This window comes from Symphalangus syndactylus, chromosome 9, assembly GCF_028878055.3.
Source record: "Symphalangus syndactylus isolate Jambi chromosome 9, NHGRI_mSymSyn1-v2.1_pri, whole genome shotgun sequence".
NCBI classification, from domain to species: Eukaryota; Metazoa; Chordata; class Mammalia; order Primates; family Hylobatidae; genus Symphalangus; species Symphalangus syndactylus.
In genome coordinates this window covers 79,531,832-79,550,802 of record NC_072431.2, presented here as the reverse complement: position 1 = coordinate 79,550,802, position 18,971 = coordinate 79,531,832, and the positions used below count along the sequence as shown (strand labels likewise).

General features: G+C 43.3%; 1 protein-coding gene across 12 annotated transcripts in view; it reads right to left on the bottom strand.

The window, feature by feature from the left end:
* COBL (cordon-bleu WH2 repeat protein) overlaps window positions 1-18,971 on the bottom strand; it is a 310,332-nt gene that overhangs the window by 59,949 nt on the left and 231,412 nt on the right. For 6 of the 12 annotated variants that reach the window (XM_063609524.1, XM_055293128.2, XM_055293130.2 and 3 more), the window contains 2 exons: window positions 9,901-10,039; window positions 7,790-7,960 (listed from right to left, as the gene is read on the bottom strand). In XM_063609524.1, coding sequence (XP_063465594.1) covers window positions 7,790-7,960; window positions 9,901-10,039 — 310 coding nt within the window. The remainder of the gene's footprint in view (window positions 1-7,789; window positions 7,961-9,900; window positions 10,040-18,971) is intronic. The other 6 variants (XM_055293133.2, XM_055293134.2, XM_063609525.1 and 3 more) reach the window with 1 other exon arrangement.

Here is an 18,971-nt window from a genome sequence, read left to right as displayed (position 1 = left end):
CAATCACTGTCTTATAGACAATTAACAAGACCAATCAGTACCTGATTTGTAACATTTGCTAATTCCTATGCTATAAATAGTTTCTTGATGGTTGATTTCCTGCTATTGACATCAGTCACTGAATGCGGTGCTGTGAAGAGATGTGCAGTAGCACATTGTGATATATTTTTACTATTCTATAGCACTGAATCCTACAGAGCCGATACATGTAAACAACCTCAAGAACATAGAAATAGTAATGAAATGTACTAAAATAATTAGGAAGTGATGAATTTTTAGTATTTGTTACCTCTGTTTTTAATATTATTTATTTAATTGTATGTCTATATAATTTACTTTTTAATAGTGGGTCTGTTCAGCCATTGGTTTGCAAAATTCCTGAAATTTTAACGATCTGCTTTCATGAGCTGGCAAAGTGCTGTTCTGTTCCGTTGAGTTGTCACTAAGTTCTTTAATTCTCTCTCAAGTTAGGGACATTGTACCTTGTAAATAAAAGACTAAGAAGTAATTAGCAAAAAGAAGTAGGCTCATAAGGTTTTTTTTGGAAAAGCTATATATAGATGTATTTTGATTCTCACTACTTCACTTCTAAGCTGCATCCAATCTTTAGTCTATGTTGGGTTGATTTAATGGTTTTCAAGGTACAATAATAACAGGCTAAAAGTTCAGTTGCGTTTTTTTCTAATGTACTTTTGAGTACGGACAGATTCTAGTCCCACAGTTGACGATTTCCTTCCATTTTATGAAAAGGCCCATTTGCTCAGGACCCACTTCCTGTTTTCCTGGATGCCATGCCTGCCCCGTGGCAGCAGGAACAGCTGTGTGGCTGGCTCTCCTGCCAGGGAAGGAAAGTGGCAAATAAACACCAGCCAAGGGCAAGAATGCTTCCCAGGGCTTGCTCTGAGCTCCACACCTGTAGTGTTTCATGGGTGTTTCCCACGACAAACAGGACTCACAGGACTGTTTGTGTCACAAGCTTTAGAACTAACTGCTTTGTTTTGAAATAGGAAAAGTACTTAGTTTGGACTCAAATTTGAGAATAAGGCATTAGGAGACTCTAATGAGGACTGGTCCCAACCTAAGGGGCATCAGCCAAATTCCTGTCCTACCTTCTCCAGTTCCATGCCCTCTGCTCAAGCAGCACATGGCTCTTCACTGAGCCAGCAGCCCTTAGTGAGCATCTGGTCCCCAGTGTAGAGATAGGATTATAGCCACCAAATATTTCAAGCTGGATTGAAGTATTTCTAGATTCGCAGTTCCTCTGCTGGATCACTTGCTTAAAATGTAAATCATTCTTCTTATTATTTCTGCATTGATTAAACTCAAGATACTCTCTTCTAATTCAAAATAGACAGTTCATTCCTCTCATTTTATCTCCCTGTTTTAGAATTTCCTTAAAGTTCTTTAGAATTGGATACTTGGTCACAAATCTAAAATCGATTAGCCAGAAATAGTATCCCTTGTTGGGGGGGGTGTTGCTTAGCAGGAGACAATGACCTATCTTCCCTTAATGCCTTTTGATCTTTTGTCAATTACCTTGTAAATGTATGCCCAAGGAAGGATTTATTTGCTCAAGACTGGTGTAGAAAAATGTGTAAGAAAATGACAGTCACTGAATATTTTCATTTTTAAAATGTAAAGTAAATTGAGGATCTGTAATTTGAGCTCCATACGCATTGATCTTTAAATCTCCAAGGTCTGCTAATTAAAATAGATAATTCATAACTTGTTAATAGCCTAATTATAATCAGCACTGCAAATCTTGTAAATAAACAATTCAATGCACTAAGGGAGTAGGCTCCATTATGGTGAATCACAATGGTGATTTCAACTGAAATCAAATGAAAGCAAGCTGATTAGAAAGTTATGAGGAAAAATCCGTATGCACAAAACTGTATTGGTTTAGACATGCACATAAAGCATCTGTGTACATGATTAGATATCTAAAGTTTAATGCAAAATCTTACTAATAAAAAAAAAACATGATTAAAGACCACAGACCAGGGAGCCATTCTTCCATTGTTCTTAAAACCATGCTGGGAAACATCAAACACACACCAAAACCCTACTAGTGATGCCCTTTGTAATATGCAGCTTTGAGAGGTTACATAGCTTAATAGCCCTTCTCCTATACGTGTGATATTTATCAACTCAGACTCTGCAAGTTGTCCTGACCATGATAGCCAGAAAGACATGGACAGCCTGGATCAGGCAACAGAAATCTCAGCTCTATACAAGGTGACAGCAGGGAGCATGAGTTTGTTCTTTGGCCACACACACCTTCACACTTGCCCTATGTTGCCTTTAAAAAGGCTGCACTTTTTCCACTGTAAACTAACTCTGGAAGAGACAAGATTATGCTTTCCACAGCAGGAAGTAATTTTAAGTGAGATCTGGTATTCTTCAGATTCGTGTGATGAACACATCTCTTACTACAAAGATTATCAAGAAAACAGATGCTTCAGTTCCTGGACACTAAATAGGCATATTCTACTGCTAGGAGCATTTCTAATAGTTCCTCTGCTCTAGAAAAGCAGAAAATGAGAAGTGTAGGTGGAGGCTAGATTTGAAGTGGCCAGTTCTGCACTGAAATCGTCCCTCAAGGAGGATGGTTCCTTGGTGACTTTTGACTTTCAGATGCTTGGCCTTACTGTTTTTGAGCCAAATCACCCACTTGCTCTTCAACAGTGACACACCATCCCCTCTGTACCTACTCATCACACATCCTACATGCTCCAGACTAAAATCAAACTGAATGAAGGCTGCAACCCATATGCAGTGCGCACTGCTGGCTGTTCATATAGCATACATCACCCATACTTCCAAGTTAACAGAACTCCAGCATTGACCAGTGACTTCCACGTACCTCAGAGAAAGCTGACCCCATCCCCATCTGCCAGATGGGCCTGGCTCATCTAAGGTCATTCCATTCTTGCCAAAGAATTGGGTCAGTGTATTACTCAACTGTAGTCAACGAAACACGAGACGAACTCTTTAGTGGGGGGTTTCTGGGAAAGGTTTCCTTTCTCCTACAAAACTATTAAAAGAGATAGTCTCTCTTCCTCTTATGAAAATTCTAGTGTCTGGATATGATACATGGAACAGCCACAGACCCGTTGCTCCCAGCCTTAGGGGGAAGCTGACCCCAAAGATGATATAGAGAAGAATTGGGAAGAACCAAGATCCTTGATGACAACTTGGGCTTCAGATTCAACTAACACTGAATGCTACTCCACTCTGGGATTCCTGTTCCATGAGATAAGACATTCCCTAACTGTTGAAGTAGGTTTGAGATGTGTTTTGCTTACTTGAAACTTGTTTTAGTTATCTATTGCTGTAGAACAAATTATCCCAATATGTAGAGGCTTAAAACAATAAGCATCAACTATTCCATAGTTTCTGTGAGTCTAGAATCTGAGCATGGCTTTGCTGGGTGCCTCTGACTCATGGCCTCTCACCAGGCTACAATCCAGGTGTCAATCAGGGCTATGGTCTCATCTGTTGGCCCTATTGGGGAAGGATCTGCCCCCAACTTCACTCAAGTGGCTGTTGGCAGGTTTCTAGGCTCCTGATCAGTGGACAAAGGGCCTCAGTTCCTCACTGGCTGTTGGCTGAAGTCTCCCTCAGCTCCTTGCCATGTGGGTCTCGGTAGAGCAGCTCAAGTATGGCAGCTGGCTTTCCTCAGAGTGAGCAAGTGAGCGAGGGTGTCCAAGATAGAGACCACAGTCCTTTTCAACCCTCATCTTGGATGTAAGAAGAGTGACATCCCACTACCTTTGCCATATTCTATTCCTTAGATAGGAGTCACTAAGTACAGTCCACATTCATGGCAAGAGGCTACAAGAGGCTAGCGGGTGAGCACAGGAGGTGGGGATCACTGAGAGCCACTTCAGAGAGGCCAACACACAACTGAAGGCATCCCAGCAGCAAGGCCAGACCAAGAAACCACTCGAGAAGGTGCCAAGGCTGGATGCTCAAATCCACGGAGATTTTCATATCTTTCTCAAGTATAATTGCAACAGGTCTTTGATGCACTGTTGACTCTTGAGGGGTGTCCTACAGACAGACCTAAAATGCTGGGTACTAGATGCTCTTTAGCCTGGAAAACATGTTTAATGAAGCTGAATAGAATAGCATATTCCACTGTAATTTGATACTTACAATTCACATGGTGAGATAAATTCTGGTATGTTTCTTTATTAAATTTATGCTATGTGTCAGGCACCAACCTGAAGGACAGATATAAATATGAATAAAACAGTTAAGCCTCCAAGTATTAATAGCTTGAACTAGTAGAGGAGGCACATAACAGGTGTGTGTAATATGGTATGGTGAGTACAGTAAAGGATAAATGCCTAGAGGGTAGTGGGAGGAATTCCCACTGGAGGGAGTGAGAGGCTTGCCAGAGACGGGCGCCTGAGGTGGCCACAGGGTGTGCCCAGAGAACTTGCCCTGTGCAGCTATGGCTTGAGCAGACAGGGAGCTCAGAGCAATCTGCACATGGGCTGGGTGAGCTGCAGAGCCGGCTGCGGAGAGGTGGCCTCTCAGAGCCACATACGAGAGGTGGTTGTTCCACCTCTTCTGAACTCTTGATACAAACCATGTATTTGTTTAAAAGAGTTCAGAAGCCCCACACATACGTGCCACTGAACATCTGAGCATACGGTCTTCTCCATCTGGCCTTTGTTCCAGGTAAACGTGGGTTTCATAACCAAGTATCAAGTACTAATAACAGTTTCAGCATCAAAATGGGAGTGAGGGCTTTGTGCTTGGGCTGAGTTCCAGGCCGGCTGGCAGGAGGCTGGCTGTGGAAGGGAGGCTGGCAGTAGGCCTACTGGGACCCCAGCAAAGCCATCAGGCCTATGAGTGGGTCAAGACCTTACAGAGGTCAGGGAGGAGACAGAGGAATGGCTGGAACAGAATGGCTCAGAGTTGAAGAGATAAAGGGTGAAGTTGTATAGGACCTATTTATGTCTTCTCCTCACCCTCTTGAATCTGCGCACAAATCCATTATCCACTAGCTTTTTGAATCTTTTTATCTTATGGAGGTTAGTGGACACTGGTTTTCAAAAAAGTGTATTTCTCCTTTTTAACAACCTAAGTGGAGTATACCATCCGCTGTAGAAATCACAATGAATGTGAAAGCCACGGTGTCCCCTGGGAGTCTCTGCAGTGGCAGGAGAGAAGTGCAGGGCGATGGATGAAGCAAAGATTGAGAGTCTGAGATCCCATAAAGAGAAAACCCTCTGTACCACTTATGGTGGTAAGGCCTCCTGCCTCAGTTTCCCCATGGTGTCTGTGCATACCCTACGAAGCAGTGAGAGAGCTTCTGTGAGATGCCTGGTGGACCCGCTGGGCCACATAGGTACTCAGGGTAAGTCCCCTATAAACACAGCATTTGTTATGTGAGGAGCACAGTTTTAAAACTGAACTCAAGAGGAGACAGCCAAGTGCTTGCAGCTGACATTAAAATGTCTCCACTGAGCTTCCACACAGCCAAAAACAGCCGGAAGTTTGCTCAGGAGCCTAGAGGTGAACGTGGGCCACAGGGACGCACATTCACACCCAGCACTCAGGCGCCAACAGCCTGTGCCTCACTGGGGATGGGTGGAAGGAGCACCCAGATTTCAACATTATGTAAAAAGATACAACAAATGGAAAGAAAAGATTCATTTTCCTTAACTTTTTTAAGTCCTGAAGGCAAGTTGCATTCTGCCTGCTTGGGTGGGGAATCCTAGTTTGTAAAGGCAGAAACAATGGGCAGGCTGGTTCTGCTGATTAGCAACATAAAAGCTCCGAGATGCTTGAACGTGTGGTGCGCTGGCAGCCAGGAGAGCGGGAGCGGGGCAGGAGAGGGAGGGGAGACTCTGAGTCCCAAGAAGGGCAAGGCGCTTGGCTGGTCTGAAGGGGAGGGGGAGTTGAAATCAGTGCACTCCATCTAACGCCTCCTGGGGCCTCCCCATCCCAACCTCCTCTTTCCCCAACTCCATTGCTGTGGGCGTGAGAGGGGAAGAGAGGGAGAAGGTGAATTATGACGCTGAGGGCAAAGGAAGTCCCAGGTGCGTGTACCTGGGGGAATCAACTGGTATGGAGTTGGCAGAGGGCACAAGGAGGAAATGGAGCCACAAGGCAAGACGAAGGTGAGTCTGGTCTTCTCTGCCACTTCGCTCTCCTTCTGGCTCAGACCTGTCCGAAGGTCTAAGGGCAGCAGGTAGGGAGGTTCCACAGCTCTGCAGAGATGCAGGAAGAAGCCTGATGCCGCCTTGGTAAGTACCCCTCCCACATCTTGTCTGCCCGTTGCCCCAGCAGATGCTGCACCTGAACAGTGAGTGCCCCCAACACACAGGAGGAAGTGAGGGTCTGCAAGTTTGCACCCAGCTCTCCCATCCTGTGTAGGCTGCCACAGAGCCGCTGGTGCTGGGCCCATTCTGTGCTTGCCAATGGGCTGTACTTGGCTTTATAGCTTTCATCCAGCTATTTTTCCCTCACTTTTTCCTGCAGGGAGGATATTCTGTTGGTGAGGGCAGCGGCCGCAGGAGAGAGCACCGACTCTCATGGCCTTGGTGTGTGGGGCTTAAAACCCACTGTCTTCAGAGATGAAATGGGTCTGGAGCTATCCACGCCACGGCTGCTGTCTTTCTGATGGATAAGCCTAACCCTTCCTTTTTGAATGCCCTAAAAAATTCATTTGCATTCGGAAGCATGTCTAATGTCAAGATGATCAAACGTATTTTAAGGGTGGAAAAGAAGTACTTGTGAAGAAAGATAAAATGAATCAGGATTATTTTGCCTAGAGAAAGTCGATAAGTAATCCAACAATTATCTTCTTTACCCAGAAGCTGGCAGGCAGCTAGTCATCATTTCCAAAGAAGACAGAAAAAGATAAAGCGGTCCAATGGCAGAAAAGTATGAACTTCCTAACCAGAGGGCTGTGCACACTCATGTGGGCACCAGCAGGGCTCCTGGCCACATGCACAGTGACATTGCGCTGCTCCGTGTACACAGCCCAGGATGGCGCTTGTTTTATCAGAAGTGTTGCTGCACAGCTGAGACATACTGAAGTGGTCCAAGCGCAGGCCCAACATGCCCATAATGCCATGGAGTGTACAGAGTAAGTGTATAAAACTATGCCTGTCCAGAGGTGGGAATGCTATCTCTACTTACTAAAGTCCAAAAGAACCCCAGGAAACAATAAGGAGAGCCCCATCTCAAACAGGGTGTGCCGGGAAACAGAAGCAAACCAGGGCTTTAATTCTGGCTATTAGTACACTCAAAGTGAGCTGCTTCCCCTTCTTGTACCTCAGTTTCCTTTTCCATAGAGAAGCAGTACTCATGCTTGGCCGCTGGCCACAGAGTTCCACAGCTAACTTACAAAGGACGTCCTCCCAGCTCTTGAGTGCGACCTCTGCAGGTGTGCCCACAGCCTGCCTGAGTCAGCCCACCATCCAGATCACACGACGGCTGTGCCGGACAGCTGTCTCTCTCTAAGACACTCTGAGGTTCATTCTAATATGAGAACACTGGCTCCTAGCTGATGTCTCTACAACCACAAGGTGTGTGTTTAGCTGAAGTCTGACCACAGATAGGCATGATTACCTGGTTAAATTCTCCAGAGTGCATTCTCTGTGAAATCAGACACACTGCATTCAGCATTGGGAAACAAGAGCTGAGAAGGAAAGGCACACACATCCAAAGACAAGAATGGAAAATCTGGAAACCCAGCCCTGACATCGCAGTGCCCAGAGAGATGAACAGTCAACACAGTCGGAATGAAGCAAGAGGAACATACGTTTGGGTCTCGGGTCTGAGGCCTCGGAACCAGCGCCTTCCCCGGGAAAGCTGAGAGGCTCCACCACATCTGTGTCGGGAGGAGGGTAGGGCGGGGGTGGGGGAAGCACTAACTGGGGTGGACCCCGAGCAGTGCCTCTGGGAGGCTTTTGTGGCACCTGCCGTCCACCACCTATATGGAATCAACAGGGAGTTACTTCAGCAGGTTAAACTAAGTCGTCACTCACTAGGCACCAAATCCAATCTCACTGGGCACCAGATCCAGCCACACTCAACACCAGATCCAGCCACACCTAACACCAGATCCAGTCTTATCCAGCACCTAATCCACTCTCATCTGGCACCAACCACATCCAACTACACTCACACTTTAACATTTTACATACGTAGTGTTCTATCATTGGAGCAGTTTGGAAAGATGTGCCAGGTTGCAGTTTCTTTTTAACAGACACAACCACATAAATTCTGGGCTTGAAAACTATTCTTCAACACCCCCTACAGAGCTTTGTCAAGTTTAAAGGAACTCCTTTTATTAATGTTAGTCTTTTTCAGGTTCATAGATCTGTTTTTAGCCTACTCTTGTTGCTTTTCTACAGCCACTGACCTATTCTGGCTAGATTAAGCATTCATTTAGCTTATCTCCTGAGTCCATTTATACTTTTCAACCCCTTTGGTTGTTTAGAGTAATAGTTCTCCAAGTTTGTTTTGAAGAATGTCCTGAGTTGTAGAGAGGGTGGAGATGTTGTGTCCCAAGCACATGGGACACAAGGACTCAGGCCTCCAGGGCGGAATCAGGGGGGTCCTGCCCTGGGTTGAAGTGACTGGCCTAGGGATTGGCATGACCCAACCACATACAGCCATTTACAGTGGATGCCACTTAAAATTTAAACCAGGGGCTTTTGTCCCTTTACAAAAAATGGGGAGAGAGCTTGGAAGGGAGAACAGGGGGCTCTTCACGAAATAGGAGAAAACCAGGTTTATTTTAGTGATCCGCTGATGATATTTTCTTTCAGTCCTTTGGGAAAGAGGATGAGCTGACATGCAATACAGGTTATTGCTTCTTAAGGTAACTGACTCCCAGGCTGAAATGCTGACACATTAAAAGTGAGGAACTGATTAACGGGAAAGACGCTGACAAACTGCCACGGAGCTCTCACTAAAGGTCCAGAAACTGTCAAGGCAGCCACTTATCTTGGGAGGACTTTCCCTCCTGCAGCTGCAGACCTTAAGGCAAAGGCAAAACGTGGGGCTGCCTGGGTGGGTTAAAGGGCATGGTGAGTGGCCTATGAGTGCTGGTGGCTTTGTCGTGAGCGCTGACACATGCCATTCTCGGGGCTCTCAGCTCAGGAGGGTGTGACTCCTAGGCTGCCATTTTCCAACCACTCTCTGGAAGAGCCATTTCTGTTCCAACATAAGTGAAATAACAAATGCTGAATGATTTAAAAATAAAATGAACACTTGACTCCCCGGGACCTGGAGAGTGCCATCATTCAGCTTCTCTCCACCTCACCTGTAGCACAAGGGGTGGGCTATGATGATCTAATAGGTCTCTTTCTGCTCACAGATAGTATAATTCCATCTTATTTCCTCTGGGCTCTCTTTTCCTCAAAGAAAATCAGGGTCTTTGCTAAATGTGTACCAGGTAATATAAGTGGAGATTAATTTCAAACAGGATGGTCCAAAAATTACTGAGCTAATGTCAACTTGTCTATACATCACCTGTGGCCTAAGATCTCTTTGAAATGCCAAATGTCCTTCAAAGCAGTTTCCACAATGTCACCCTAGGAACTTCTCCTTTTGCCATCAGAGACACACATCGCACACTCACACTCACAGGCTTCCCATTTTCACCCTCTCCCCGCTCCTGCAGCCGTTTCTCCCCTTCCACCGTCCCCCACCTCCTAAATGCTCACATAATGTCCACCAAATACTGCTAGTAACATATGAAGTGAACTTGCTATTATTTCTTTCCAGCCCTTCTTTCTTTAGCATTAATATTTTTGGGGTTAATGTCATTATGGATGAGGCCACTGCAGGAGTTCACATCAGAGCTGACATTCCAGGACAGAGCGAGCATCCCCGCATGCAGATGGCAAGCCGAGCCTCACTCACCCATCGTGCTCTTCCTGTTCTCCTCCTTATCCTCAGTGCGATTGGGGATCAGGGGACTCGGTGGTGGTGGCTGTGGTGGAGGGGGAGCTGGCGCTCGCCGCTTCTTCTTCTGTAAATCAATCTGTGACCCTAGAGATACCTATGAAGTACAAAGAAGGAAAGACAGGCAGTGTCAGGGTGATTGTGCTGGGGCAGGGACCTACACGCAGAAGGTGGTGCTCCAAGAGGGTTGTTAGATGGCCAGTTCCCTTTCCAGGTCCTCCCACACAGGCAGGGGAGGCCATGAGGCGAGAGACCAGCGGATGTCCAAGGAGAGGCCTGGAGGTAGCACAGTGTTGCTCATAGACACTCCAAAGACCCCTATGAGCAGGGTGCTCATATTTTCTAGGGACTCCAGGCAAAGTCTGGAGAGTCGGTAAACTTCCCTGTCACACAAGAGAATGAGACCCATAGTCCTTCATTAAATGTAAGGAGAACAATTCCTTCTGGAATAGGATGGGCTGCCGTGAATCGTGATCACACAAAGGAAGAGCTGATGGGGACAGCTCAGACCTCACCCTGCCCTGACTTAGGTTTGCTTCCCTGACTGCATGTTCACATTCCAGGGCAGCCGCAGCCAAGACTATCTAATGGTCCACAGGTGGACACATCTTGATCCAGAATCGCAATGAAGTTTCTTAGTATATGGGATATTAGATCAGTGTATGGGACATTAGCTCCCCAACCACAGCAGAAATCCAGCTCCCGCTCACAGCCTTCAACAGTGAAAGGCACACAGCTTCTAAAGGCAGCTCATGAATACTGGGCAGGTCTAACTGCTGAATGTGAAATCTGTTTTGTCTGTAAAATCGAATTCATTGATTCCATTTCTTTGTTTCTGAAGGACTACATAATCCTACTCTCCTCTCCTCTTCATTAGGGCAAAAGTTTTTATTCGTTCACTCTCATTGATTAAAATTCATTTAAAGAACACTGTGTATAGAGCAGTGCAGAATATGTGCAAAGAATGGGCCAGGCATGGTGGTGGACACTTGTAGTCTCAGCTACTTAGGAGGCTGAGGCAGGAGAGTTGCTTGAACCCAAGAGACGGAGGTTGCAGTGAGCCGAGATCACACCACTGCACTCCAGCCTGGGTGATGGAGCGAGACTGTGTCTCAGAAAAAAAAAAAAAGAGAATGAACATGATGACTACCACATGATGAGAGCTGTCCTGCTCTCTAGTAGCTCAGAGCCAAGTCTGTACCTCCAGTCCAAGTACTTCCTGGCCTTCCAAGGGCTCATCATAGGAATGGTGCCTGCAACACCCCGCCTCTGCCACTTCAACTCTGACCTTGGTGCTCTCTGGTTTATTAACTCATGCTTGCACCATGTGTACCACATATATGGGAGAGAGAAAGGGGGAGAGAGACAGTGAGAGGGAGAGAGAGAGAGAGAGAGTGTGTGTAAAAAGTCTCCCTTTTTTTTTTATCAGTAGTACACATTTATTACAAAAAAGTTAAAAAATATATGTGAAAGGAAGAACATAATCACTTTATTAATAATCAAACTACTAACAATTGGCATGTTTTTCTAGACTATTTTTTATTCTAAAAATAATTTTTCTTTCCTTCTGTTATAGTATATTATAACCACCTCCTATACTTACTCTAAAATTCTGTAATATATTTTACATAAAACATGGACATAACAGAGAGTAAATAACCCCACAAAGCTGAGTCAAAACCAGCAATTTCTTGTCCACCACCCCCTCTCCGCAGTAAGCACTTCACACCTTTTTTTTTTTGGCATTTATTCTGTTTTTCTAAATAAGAAGCTTATTGTACTGTTTCTTGATTTTTCCATGTTAGGTATTGGCGTCTACTCCAGAAGATGAGGATTTGGTTCTTTGAGACACACACATACACACACACACACACACACACACACACACACACAGACTCATATTTTTCCTCTCCATTTTCCAAAAAATTATAGCAAAAGATTTAAATTAATATTTACTAGTTATACATAGTTATAGTAGATATCAAAACTATGAAAAATAGAAGTTTTCTTCAGCAGGAATTTTCTCCTGCTGAGGTGTATAATGTATATCATAATTACGATTTCTAAATTACCTTTTTGTTTTCCCTGAACTTGATAACTGATTTGTTTTCTAGCTTTTTTTCTTAACTGCATTTCCTGGAAATTCCCTTTCCATCTATTCAGTTCTGATCCTTATGGATATTCCACCTGTTTTGTGTGGGGGTTTTTTGGTTGTTGTTGTTGTTTGTTTTTTTTGAGACACAGTCTCACTCTGTCGCCCAGGCTTAAGTGCAGTGGCGCAATCTCGGGTTCCAGTGATTCTCCTGCCTCAGCCTCCTGAGTAGCTAGGACTACAGGCACTGCCACCACGCCGGGCTAATTTTTGTATTTTTAGTGGAGATGGGGTTTTGCCATGTTGGCCAGACGGGTCTTGAACTCCTGGGCTCCAGTGATCCACCCGCCTCGGCCTCCTGAATTGCTGGGATTACAGGTGTGAGCCACTGTGCCTGGCCCCACCTGTTTTTTTTTGTTTTTTGGGTTTTTTTTTTTTTTTAATTCACTGCATCTTAGTGATGCCCAGTTTCCAGCAACTTTCTGACACAAGATGTGTATGAGGAAGATTTTTGAGGCCTTCAAAATGTAAGAATGTTTTCATTCTACTGTACTGGACAGTCAGTATAGATGCCTGCAGGAACCTAGGATGAAAAGAATTGTCCCTCAAAATGCTAAGCCATTACTCCACTGTCTCCTAGTTTGGAACTGTTCAGCTGAGACACCCGGATCCAGAGTAGGGCTCAATCTTCTGCATGGTATCTGCTTTTCCTCTGCAGGCTCAGGGAATTCTTTCTTAGTCCTTCCTGCTGGGAAGTTTCATGATGGCAAGTGCTGGGTAGGGCTCTTTTCATTCATTGTCTAGGGCATTCACTGACCCCTGCAATCTGAATATCCTTAATTCTGCAGAATTTTTTAGTGTTATTCTTTTCAACTTTTTCTTTCCTGTTTCCTTCTCTCTGGGATTTCAATTAATTGAACACTGAGGATTCCAATTCAATTGTCTATTTTTTTCTTGAGTACTCTTGCCTAAATTTTTCTGACTTCCCCCTCTTTCTTGGAAATTTTCTCCATTGTAAGACTCATGAATTTTTAAATTTGTTACTGTTTTTTTTTGTTTTTTGTTTAATTTCCAAGAGCCCCTTCTTGTTATGGATTTTAAAAATAGCATCATGGTCTTGTTTCCTGGATACCATAGCTTCTCTTTCCTCTCAGAAGCTATGCTTTATGCTTTATATCTTTTTCAAGAACACATTTTAATTTCCATTTTCTTCAGCCATATGCATTGCACTTTCCTCCAGCGTCCTTTCTGCTCTCTGTCTTGGCCTCTGTTTATCATATTTTGACTCTTCTTCAAATTCGTGGCTGATTGTTTATAATATATGTGTTTCTGTGTCTAGGGTCTGTTCACACAGTAATGGGATTCCCAGTGGGGATCTGGGCAGAAATGCAGTAGCTGAGAGATCCTCAGATATTCATATCTGCAGGATTGTCTGCTAGCTCGGCCGTTCTTCTGCACAGGGGAAGCCCAGCTCCTGCCTGAGGGAAACTAGGCCTTCCCAAGTACTCTGGTGAGAAGGCCTTGAAGCTCTCCTGTGGCATGTGGGTTTTTGCTTATCCCTCTGTCGGTGAAGACTTGGTTGTGCCTGATGTCCTGAAGTCAGAGTCTCTTAGTTCTGCCACTGCAGGGGGTGGCAGTGCAGACATCTGGTTGTGGTGGGAAGGCAGGGGTATGGAGATCTTACTATTTCACATGCAGGCATTCAGCTATTCCTTCATCATCAGCTCATTCCATGGTCATGTGCAAAGAAACATGTGCCCCAAATTCCTGAGTGTCCTAGGATCTGGTGTCTTCTGCTGGGCCTCTTTCACCCAGCAGTCAAGTTTCAGCTTCTTCTGCTTTGCTAGGTATTTACCACAATCTAAATACACTGCAGGCTGGGCACAGTGACTCATGCCTGTAATCCCAGCACTTTGGGAGGCTGAGGTGGGTGGATTACTTGAGGTGAGGAGTTTGAGACCAGCCTGGTCAACATGGCAAAACCTTGTCTCTAGTGAATATATAAAAATTAGCCAGGCATGGTGGCGGGCACCTATAAGCCCAGCTACTCGGGAGGCTGAGGCGGGAGGATCATTTGAACCCGGGAGATGGAGGTTGCAGTGAGCCGAGATCATGCCAATGCACTCCAGCCTGGGCAACAGAGCGAGACTCCGTCTTAAAAAAACAAAAAAACAAAACACTGTAGTCCTCAAAGTGTCTACTGAAAACTGTCATCAGCTGCCAATGCTTCTCTCATCTTTGTCACAGTGAAGTAATACTTATTTTTAGTGGAGTTTCAGAGGGAGAGACATAGATTTGTTTAGTTAGCCATATATTTTCCCGTAATTTTTCAGCTTTACTGAGGAACAAACAAGTAAACATTGTGTGTGTGTATGGTATACAATGATGATCTGATATACATATCTATAGTGAAATAATCACAATCAAGCTAATTAACATATCTATCAGTTCACATAATTACCATTTTCTTTTTTTTCCCTTTGTGGTAAAAACACTTAAAATCAACCCTCTTAGCAGAATTTCAACTATTTTTAAATGGCTGCCTAGTACTCCACAGAATTGATGAGCCATAATTAACTAAATTAGCCCCTGTTGCCTTTAGCTAAATATTAAAATTATTTGGTTTTGGCAATAACAAATTAAACTTCTTAAAACACTCCGTAATTTTATCTTTTCCCCACATTTCTTTTTCTCTCTTTGAGTTTTCAATAAATCCATTTACTAAAACTCCTCAGGTACACAGCACATAAAATTCAGTGAAGAGACAAGATCCTAAAATTGCTATCTCAATTTTAACACTCCTTGTCATGAAGAAGTGATGTTGACTAGATAGCAGAAAAGGAAGCCCCGCACCTCAGTTTCCCCACAAAGACATCAACTTAACAGCAATTTATAATCCAGAAGCTTTTATGAGAACTCCAGAAACCAGTTAAGAAGGCACAGGACCACAGGCAAGCTTAATGCCAAGAATGGCCACGCTGAAATGGGTAAGAAAAGCCATTTCACCTCAACTGTGACAGCCCTTCCCCTAAGCCAGTATCGCTCAGTGTGTGCAGGAGAAAAAGCCCAATTCATGGCTTTTCCCTTGGGAAGAAAAGAGAAGAATGGAATGTACATCTAACATTCCAGCTTTTCAGGGGGGCTGCCTGAGGGACTAGTTTATGTCTCAACTGACTGGGAACACTGATGGGAAACTGGCACACTTTGAATGCCTGGGAGCCACTGAGAAAAAAGGAGCTCAGAGGCTGGTTGCAAGAGCAGAGATCTGCCAGTGCCACAGGCAGAGGCCAGCATAGCTCAGTGCAATCAAGAGAAAGCACCCAGCTCGCTGCTTATCCCTCGGGAGGAAATGAGTGAAAAGTACATGCAATGTTCTGGATTTGTGGGGAGGATTACTCAAGGGACTGGTTTCTGTCTCAGTTGACTAAGAATACAGACAAAACTGAAATACTATGGATGACTGAAGGCTTTAGAAAACAAGAGAGCTCAGAAGCTGGCCGCAGTGCCAGAAAATCTGCAGTACCATAGACAGATGCAAGAGAGAGCAAGAGATTACAAGCTCATAAAGAAGAAATCAGCAAACCTTCTAATTAGAAAATACACCAACAAGCGCAGGGAAGATGGATATCCAGAAAAGGGTTGAGAGGCCCCAAGAATCTCTAGCTGAGCTGACTGAGGTGGTACTACACTGTAAGAAGCCAGTCCGTAAAGGCTGGAAGAGGTGGCTATCTTTTCAAATGCACAAATTACAATAAAAAATAATAAGGTACATGAAGAAACAGGGAAATATGGCCCAATTAAGGAACAAAATAAACATCTAGAGGGAAATAACAAACAAATGGAAATCTATGGCCAGAAAAGACTTAAAAAAATTAAAGTTCAGTGCACTACAAGAGAATACTCAGAAAGACAGCTAAACAAAATCAGCAAAACCATGCATGAATAGAATCATATCAATAAAGAGACAGAAACTATAAAAAACAGAAGTTCTGAAGCTGAAAAATAAAATAACCGAACTAAAAAGTTCACTGGAGGAGTTCAATAGCAGGCTGTATTAAGAAGAAGAAGAAATAATCAGTGAACTAAAAGACAGGTCAGTTGAAACTATTGAGTAAAGGAATAAAAAAAATTCAAAAATTGAACAGAGCCTTAAGGACTTTATGGGACAATGCAAAGGTGATGAAAATATGCATTATGGGGATCAGAGAAGGAGAAGAGAGAAAGGGGCAGAGAGCTGATCTGGAGAAATAATGTCTGACAATTCTCCAAATTGGAGGAAGGAAATAGACATACAAAATTTTAAAGGCTCAAAGGACTCCAACTAGAATAAACCCAAAGAGGACCATACCACAATTCATTAAAATCAAGTTATCAGTAGTCAAAGACAAAGAAAGAAACTTGAAAACGGCAAGAGAAATTGATTCATCACATGCAAGGGAGTCTTATAATATTACCAGTAGGTTTCTCAGTAAAAACTTTGCAAGCCAGAAGAGAGTGAAATGACATATTCAAAGTGCTAAAAATGGAGAAAAAAAACCCACCTGCCCATCAAGGATACTTCAAAACTTCCAACCAAGAACAGTTTATCTCAGGGGTTCCCAAACCCTGGGCCACAGACCAGTATCAATCCGTGGTTTGTTAGGAACCAAGCTGCACAGCAAGAGGTGAGTGGTAATTGAACAAGCATTACTGCCCGAGCTCTGTCTCGCATCACATGAGCGGCCATGTTAGATTATCTTAGGAGAGCAAACCCTATTGTGACCTGTGCATGCATGGGATCTAGACTGTGCACTCCTTATGGGAATTTAATGTCTGATGATCTGAGGTGGAACAGTTTTATCCCGAAACCATCCCTGCCCCACTGGTCTGTGGAAAAACTGTCTTCCACAAAACTGGTCCCTGGTGCCAAAAAGGGTGAGGACTACTGCTTCATCTGGCAAAACTATATTTCAAAAGTGAAGTCGACTCATTCAAGAAATCAATACCCAGGCCAATGTCATAGGGCTTCCCTCTATGTTTTCTTCTAGTAGCTTTATAGTTGCAGGCCTTACATTTAACTTTTTTTTAAAACCATTTCAAGTAGATTTTTGTATATGGCGTGAGATAAGGCCCCCATTTCATTCTTCCATACGTGGATACCAAACTTTTCCAACATCATTTACTGAAGAGACTGTTCTTTCCCCATTGTGCGTTCTTGATACCTTTGTCAAAAATCAATTGACTACATCAACACTTGGGTTTATTTCTGGGCTTTCTGTACTGTTCCATTGGTTGATATGTCTGTTTTTTAGCCAGTATCATGCTGTAGTCAAAGCTATTGACTACAATAACTTTATATTTCGAAATCAGGGAGTGTGACACCTCCACCTTTGTTCTTTTTGCTCAAGATTTGGAGTCTTTTCTGGTTTCACAGTAATTTAAGAATTGTTTTTTCTATTTCTCTGAAAAAAGACATTGGAATTTTGATAAAAATTGCATTAAATGTATAGGATCACTTTGGGTAGTATGGACATTTTAACAATATTAATTATTTTAATCCATGAACATGAAACATCTTTCCATTTTTATGTGCCCTTTCCAATTTTTCAGCAATGCTGTATAGTTTTCAGTGTACAGATCTTTCACCTCCTTGTTTAAATTAACACATACAAAAATTCATAAATAGGAATGCATTAAACTAAATAGCTCCTGCACAGCAAAGAAAACAATGAACAGAGTGAAGAGACAATCCATGGATTTGTTAGAAAATATTTGCAAACCATATAGCTGATAAAAGGCTAATATCCAAAATATGTAAGAAACTGAAACTCAATAGCAAAAAACTAAATAACTGAATTAAAAAGTGGGCAAACAATGTGAACAGACATTTTGCAAAAAAAAAAAGAGATACAAATGACCAACATACATATGAAAAAATGCTCAATATCTCTAATCATATGAGAAATGCAAAGTAAAATCTACAGTGAGGTATCACCTCACACTTGTTAGAATGGCTATGATAAAAAAAGATGAATGAACCCTCGTGTATTGTTGGTGAAAATGTAAATTAGTACAGCCATTTTGGAAAATACGTTGAAGGTTCCCCAAAAAACTAAAAATAGAACTACCACGGGATCCAACCATCCCCACTTCTGAGTACCATCCAAAAAAATTGAAATCAGTACATCAAAAGACATCTGCACTTCTATGTTCATTTCAACATTATTACGAGTAGCCACAGCACGGCGTATGAGCCAACTATCCCCACTGCAGGGCACAGTGGCTCACACCTGTAATCCCAGCACTTTGGGAGGTTGAGCAGGGAGATGTCTTGAAGCCAGGAGTTTGAGACCAGACTGGGCAACACTGCAAGACCCTGTCACTGCAAAAAATGTTTTAAAGTTTAACCAGGTATGGTGGCATGTGCCTGAAATTTCAGCTACTCAGGAGGCTGAGTCAGGAGGATTGCCTGAGCCCAGGGATTGAAGGCTGCAGGAGGCCATGATGACATCACTGCATTCCAGCCTGGGCGATGGTGCAAGGCCCTATCACCAAAGAAAATAAAAGTATAGTCAAGATATAGAATTACCCTAAGTGGCAATCAACAGATAAATGGATAAAGAAATTGTTTTATATATATATAAAATATATATTTATATTACATATATATGTAATACTACACAGCCTTTAAAAAGAAGAAAATTCTGTGATTTGTGACATCATGGGTGGAACTGGAGGACATTATGCTAAGTAAAATAAGACAGCACAAAGAGACAAATACTGTATGTTCTCACTTATATGTGGAATCTAAAACAGTTGATCTCATAGAAACATAATAGCAAGGTGGTAACCAGAAGCTGAGGAGTAGAGGGAGAGATAGGAAAAGAGGAGACATTGGTTAAAGGGTGCCAAGTTTCAGTTAAACTGGAGGAATAAGTTTCAGTGCCCTACATGGTGA